Source organism: Cebus imitator, unplaced genomic scaffold (assembly GCF_001604975.1).
Source record: "Cebus imitator isolate Cc_AM_T3 unplaced genomic scaffold, Cebus_imitator-1.0 Scaffold333, whole genome shotgun sequence".
In the NCBI taxonomy this organism is placed as follows: Eukaryota; Metazoa; Chordata; class Mammalia; order Primates; family Cebidae; genus Cebus; species Cebus imitator.
Genome location: NW_016107648.1, coordinates 725168 through 732408, shown reverse-complemented (window position 1 = coordinate 732408; position 7241 = coordinate 725168). Strand labels below are relative to the sequence as shown.

Here is a 7241-nt window from a genome sequence, read left to right as displayed (position 1 = left end):
AGAAAAAGTTCCAGCCTTAGACCAAAAAAAAAAACCTGGAAGAGTATAATTCGATTAAACAAGCACGGTCAGGCTAGGAACCTGAATGTATTTTAGAGCAAAAGCTCAAAGGTGGGCGGGGGAGAGAACAACCTATTTGGTAACAAGGTGTACTATAATACCGTGATATAAAAAAAGGTATGGTGAAAATGTACCTTTTACTAAAGCTTATACAATGTACAAGTTCCTTGGTCCATAAAAACTATGTTAGATTTGTGTCTTCTAGTTTGTTCAACTTGTATTCCAGCCCCATTATTTACTTCTTGCCCATTTAAACAAAACCAAACAAAAACCAACCAACCAACCAACAAAACTGCTGAAAACTTGATTTCCAATAGTTTGTACATTTTGATGTTTTGTTTTGTTTTGTTTTACTGTGGCTTCTGCATTTCAAATCAGCACTTGTAGACAGATAATGGGGTTTTGAATAGTATCACTTGGTACGAAAAGTTTTCTCAAGAAACCACAAAAGACTGTTCATTTTTTTCTCCTTTTTTGTCAACTGTTTGCCACACTCAAGTCAGTTTAAGTCCTAGCAAAAAGACGGTAGTTAGGATACCACTGTTGCTGTGGATGATGTGACACTGGTTGAATTTGTGCTGGCGTTTGTGTAACTTCCCTCGCTGTTTGTGTTTGATTCATTAGGGGGCACCTGGCTTGAACTGGCTCGAAGGATTGCTCCTGCTGCGCTGCAGTGTGGCCGTGGCCCTGGTTCTGGTGTGTAGGTAAAGGTAAGGCTGGTGGAATAAATGATTCCATCATTTCGGACCAAAGTTACTGGAACCTGGACTGGTTGCCTGACCCATCTCCAACCTTCTCGGAATGCAGAAATGTCTGGGACGACACAGAGCATACTTTCCCCACACCTGAGGAGGAAACATAAATCACTTAAAAGCACTTTAAAAAGCAAACTACATTTTTAAAATAAGACTTAAGGCAAGGTTGTTTAATACATTTTAACAATGCCAGGAAAGAATCTCCTGTACCCACACCCCTCACAACCTCTGGATGATGTAAAAAGTTTTATCAAGTACCTGTACATAGTTTCAGCTTCTACATCCCCAAACCACACTCGTAAATTTGGAGTGAAATTCTGTCCTGTAAGTTCAAGCATTGCTACGTCCCCACCGCCATTCAACTGCAATTCACAGAAAATCACAACACTGAGAAAACTTTTCATTTTTCATTAAAGTAGACAAATTAGATTCTCATTCAACTTTCATTTGTTTTTTTTAAAAAAGAGCAATTAAAATGATTTTTATTACAAAGCTAGCTAAAAACATTTCAATTTAACAAACAAATTATTTCCATTTAAATTTTCTGGCAAGTATGCTCCTCCTAATTTTTTTTTTAAATCAACAAATGGTGTATGTTAAAATCCCCAAATCACACAAAATTGGGGAAAAATCAAAACTCTCATGAAATGAAATGATGCCAAGCCATAACTAAGAGTAACTGCAAAGAGCTAAAGGCCAACTTGGATTAGGTGGTCTCACCTGAAGGCTCTCTACAACAGGCACAGGCGTGACTGGGGCAAGGACAGGGCCCATTCCCTCGTAAAATGTATACTCTGCCTTATCTGTGCTAATGATTGTCCAGGAAGCGCCATCATTTATCATCTCTTTATTTGGTTCTTTTGGGCATGGAGTGGCCTAATGAAGAAAGAAGTTTAGACACTAAGTTTTACACACTTTGTACTAATAGTATAAGAAAATTCTACCAAAGTAACCCTCAGACAAGAGTTCTTAAGAAGAGAATTCAGTAAAAACTTAGAAACTTTCTAAAGCACGGTGCTTTGCCAATCCCTACAAACAGAATATTAATACAGAAACCCCATGACTTCAGTTTTTGTTATAATACAAACTATTTCAGTGACATATAGTAATACCTTTCCGAACAACCAGTACAGGTACAATTTCATTAATAGCAGATCAATATCTGTGATGTACATGGATGTTTAAGACTCTTCAGGGACTCCTAAGAAAGAGAATGGGAGTCCTCATGCTTAGGAAACAGCTAGATGCATATGTGCTTTCCACAGGAGGGACTCAAGATGGGAAGGCAAAGCCCCTACCCCTACCTTAATACACCTAGACCAGGGACTCAGCATGCCCATTAGTGTGTGTGTGGCCATCTCTCTGGAACAGGAGTTTACAAAGGAGTTTCACATGAAACTGTAACTATCTTATTAAATCATCTACCCACGTCATAACTTCATGAAAGCCCAGTAAATGTAAAACATTAGGTTTTAAAGCATGTCATCATTACTATCTTGGGAAACCACGATGTAAATCTTGATGAGATTTTGAACCTTCTCCCAGAAAAATGCTTCGTCTATACAATGTTTGCACACAATTTCAGTGGATTCAATGAGCACTGAAAATCAATTTTTGGACATCCTGAGGGGCTCTTCGTTCCTCAACTAAGAACCCTGGAACTAGATGTAACTGTTTTTCTGAGAACATGTTCATAATTTTGAGTTCTTCCTTGAAAAAGGATTGCTCACATGTCTGAGGACTGTGTATTAAGGATGCTCACACCTGAGATAAATATCTGCATATATAATTAACAGCAAATGAAAAGTTCAAGCTGTTAACCTCACAGTTTGTACATTTTAGATCTTACCAGTAATTAAAAAACATACCTGAAATTGAATTATTCTTTCTTGAGAAAGGCACAAGTACATTCTTTCTGTATCCTTAAGGTAAAATGCACATTTATGGAGTTGTGACACAGGATCATCTGCATCCAATAATGCGGTCTGCTTATCAACTTTCCTAATGATCTATATTTAACAATTAAGAAATAACAGAGGTCATCCACACATGGAAAGGATTTCCCTTGTGTACAATGTCAAAAGTACACAGAAGTTATATACTAGATAATAATATATCACTGTTATTTGTCCTATGCCTACATATATAAAAACATTCACAAAAAGGGTAGGAATAAAAAACAGCTTTAGATTGCAAGCATGTCAGAATGTAGAAATTGTTACCCTCTTCCATGAACATCTAAAATAAAAACATCAGACTGGCAGGCAGTTGTTTTCTAGATCAGTGCTTTTCAAACGTTAATGTGCACACAAATGACCTGAGGTTCTTGTGAAAAATACAGGTTCTGATCCAGCAGGACTCTTGTGGGACCTAATATTCTGCATTTCTAACAAAATCCCAGGTAATGTTAATGCCGCTGGCCTATGGACCATATCATGAATAGCAAGTTCTGATGATCTTTTCCAATAATATGCATATAATGACAAATTTTCCAACATCAAAGAGAAAAATCTCTAGAAGGCTACTGTCACTGCAAACATCTTATATTCACTATCCAATACTTATGTATTTTAAAATAAAACAAAGTTAAACTCATGTTATAGATTACAAAATGGGCTTAGAGCGGTCAGACAAATTGCTCAAAATTACCAGTTTAGTAGCTGAAGGACCACAATATGACCAGAATATGGCTGCCTGTCCACCTGATATCTTTCCATTACACTCTAAAATCTTATAATCCAACTAGTCCACAAAGCACATGAATATCTGAAAGATAATACTATCGAACCCTACATGACACGTGACACCTAGAAGGTAATGGCTAAGTAGATGATCATGCCGAAGATCAAGATTTGACACAATAAACCTTTACTCTGTTTCCTTTTCTACTGATCACTTCCAACAACATACAAACATACTATCTCTCATCTCAAAATCTAAAGTAAAGAAAACCCTGACTACATACCCCTGTCCCTCCCTCTCACTACCTGCTTCTCTGCAAATGCCTCTTCCTCACTGTCCAATCTCCTGCAATCTCTCCAGCCTTTTATCTCAGGCTCCACTACAACTGCTTGTCAAAGCCACCAAGGATTTCCAGACAGATGCATCTCATGGCACTTTTCTGCCTTCATTTTACTTCGTTTTCTCAGAATCTCTCGATACATTTTGCTTTCAGGGCTACACCTGATCCAACTGACCTTTAGAATGCCCAGAGCCGAGTCAGCCCTTTTCTTCTCTCTTTATAATCTATACTGTTTAAAACATTTAGAGGTTGACAACTCCCAAATTTATTATCTCCAGACTTATCTTCTCTCTGGCATTCAATCTGTATGTATACTTAACTACCTATTCAACATTTCCACTTCTGATGTCTAACAGGCATCTCAAGCTTACCATGTCGAAAACAGAATTTTGGATTTCCTCCTAAACTTGATCCTTTCAGGCCAACTCATCTAGGTTAATAAATAGCACCAGCATTCACTCAATCCAAAAACCTTGAGTCATCCTTGATACCTTGCTTTCTCTCATACCCAACCATCCAATCTGTCAGCAAATTCTGTCAGGTCCACTTTCAAACAATCTGTCACCTCTTGCCACCTTACTACTATGATCCTGGTCTAAGATAGCATCAGCTCTTGCCTCCATTGTGACAACAATCCAAACACCTGTCTCTGCTTCCACAGCCACATGGCCATGCTCTCTTCTCCACACAGCAGCCAGATGTATGCTTCTAAACAAAAACGGGCCATCAAGCCCTGTTTAAAACCTTCCAGTGGCCTTCTAACAAACAGAGATAACATGAAGTCCTTACCCTAGATACAGAGAGGAATCCTACAAAATCTTGCCTAGGGCTAACCTTACAGCTTAAGTTCCTGCCACTTGCCCTCTCCTCCTTCCGCTCCCGCTCCACTGGTTTCTTTACTAGTCCTCACACATTCCCTGCCTTCAGTTTTGTTTGCCTGAAATGCTCCTCACTCAGTGGTTCTTTGACTTCATTCTGGTCCCTCCAGATGGCACCACTGCACTCCAGCCTGGACGACAGAGTGATACTCTGTCTCATTAATTAATTAATTAATTAATTAATTAATTCTGAAATTCAAAAAGACTTCCCTGACCTAAGTGCTCCTCCAATTCTCTAAACTTTTATTATCTTGTTTTGTCTTCTCATCGCTACATAAATCCCTTACATGGGTATTTGGCTTATCACGCTACCAAAATATAAACTCCAGGAGGAGAGGCACTCGGCTTTGCATGTCATTGTACCTCTGGCATCTAGACAGTGCCTGGCACACAGAAGGTGCTCAGGACTATTGTAGCTTGCATGTACACATGCACAAATGTAATGCTTTCCTCCACAATCTTTAATAGTAACCTCTGTGAAGACTAAATGAATCAGAATATGTAAAGATGCTTACAACAGTGCAATGTATATTATTATGCAATGTATAGCTTTTATTGCTTGAGTCACACTTCGCTTATACTAAAAGATCATTTTGCTTCCACTAATCCACAATTGTATAAAGCCCCAATCTTTAAAGTTAACATTTTTTATAATTACACAGTTTTAGCTTTGTAGTTTATTAGAATTGTCATCCTACTACCACCACCAATTTTTGAGTTTAAAAAACAGGCATTACACTTTTAGCAATTATATTTTCTAAGTCAGTTGGTGAGATTAATGAAACTCAAGCAAAATGTTTCAAATCAGGCTGGGCGTGGTGGCTCATGCCTGTAATCCCAGCACTTTGAGAGACCAAGACCAGCAGATTGCGAGGTCACGGAGTTTGAGGCAAGCCTGGCCAACATGGCAAAAACCCCGTCTCTACTAAAAATACAAAAATTAGCCAGGCATGGTAGCACACTCCTGTAGTCACAACTATTCAGGAGGCTGAGGCAGGAGAATCGCTTGAACCCAGGAGGCAGAAGTTGCTGTGAGCTGAGATTGCGCCACTGCACTCCAGCCTAGGCGATTGAGTAAGACTCTGTCTTAAAAAAACAAAAAAGTTTCAAAACAATGCTAAAGTTTTAAAGCTGCATTTAAATTCAATGAGATTAGGATATTGGGGAAATAACTGATTTTCTCAATGATGTAAGTCTAAAGCTTCCTTCCTCTAAGTCTACAGAACTCATTTACAAGTCTCCACCACAGGAGAATAGTAATTTTTCTACAGAACTGTTGCTGGTGTGCCCTACTGTTTCTCCACTGGCTAGTAAGAAGCACACTGAGAACATGGGCCACAGCTGGTTTTTCATTCATGATGATAGTTCTTTGGACATAGATATTGCTGAATGACCTAGCTCTTCTCAATAAAGAAACCAAAGCTGTCCAAAGATTGTACCAAGACCTTGCTTTGATGATTTCTAATTAAGAAAAGGAGGAAAGAAATTTTAGAAAACAAGTAGTACTAACTCTAATTTAAGCTATGTATGTGGTGGATTATGCATCCAGAAAACATCAGGAGTTACTCCAACCAGCTCTCTCTTTTCTCTAAGCTGGTTCTATAGTCTGTCTGTACAATATTTACCATACCTCTGAGGTTAAATGGATACAGCCCTAAAGGACAAGACACATGTCTTATTCATATTCTTAAATACTATACCTACTGAATGCTCAGTAAATGTTGGTGAAGTTTATTTTACTGGGTTGTTCACCAAAGCAATGATGTACTTTTATCCTTTACACTGAAGAACACTGACAAAGCCTTGGAAGTGGAGTGAAACCAGTGACACAACAGATCTTAAATAACCCCCAACTCCTCGAGTATCTGACAACTCTGATCAGTACATGGGGTAAATGGCCAACTGAGGTTTCTCATTAACTGGCTAGATCTGTGTGGACTGTGGCTGTTTTGAGAGCACCCTAAAAACAGAATACTTACTGAGACATTTATCCCATTAAAAGGTGGTCTTGGAGGGATAGTGTTTTCCAAGTAAAGTTCTCAAATGAGGTTGATATTCTAGGAAGCATTAAATGCAACTTTCAGATAACAAGGTAGGATTATTCTTTTGAAGAGCCTATGAAAGCTACAGGATGTTATCTCTGTTGAAAATGGCATGTAAATGGAGGTCAAAGGTGGTAGGAAGTAATGCAGACATCTAAAATCCAGATACAATTTTGAGGAAACTAGTCAGAATTTCTCAGTCATGAAACCCCTAGAAAGATTTATCAGCGTCTTAATAATGGTACTGTAACTTTTTCTAATAAGTTAATTTTTTATTGCAACATTTTTATATACAGCCATATAGTTTTGAGGGGCTTCAATTAATGATGCCTTTATAAAAACTTCAATTAATGATGACTTTTAAGAAAGGCAGACTACTGGTACTTGACAAACAACTGTAAATGAAAACACTGTTTTAAAATTTGGGGTTGTCCATCTGATCTTTGACAAACCAGACAAAAACAAGCAATGGGGAAAGGATTCC

The 7241-nt window shown here is 38.2% G+C and overlaps 1 protein-coding gene across 4 annotated transcripts in view; it reads right to left on the bottom strand.

Annotated features, from left to right (window-relative positions):
- Positions 1 to 408: 408 nt before the first annotated feature.
- RBPJ (recombination signal binding protein for immunoglobulin kappa J region) overlaps positions 409 to 7241 on the bottom strand; it is a 117467-nt gene continuing 110634 nt past the window's right edge. For all 4 annotated transcript variants that reach the window (XM_017505101.2, XM_017505102.2, XM_017505103.2 and 1 more), the window contains 4 exons: positions 2684 to 2824; positions 1536 to 1691; positions 1074 to 1177; positions 409 to 905 (listed from right to left, as the gene is read on the bottom strand). In XM_017505101.2, coding sequence (XP_017360590.1) covers positions 590 to 905; positions 1074 to 1177; positions 1536 to 1691; positions 2684 to 2824 — 717 coding nt within the window. In that variant the 3' untranslated portion in view covers positions 409 to 589. The remainder of the gene's footprint in view (positions 906 to 1073; positions 1178 to 1535; positions 1692 to 2683; positions 2825 to 7241) is intronic.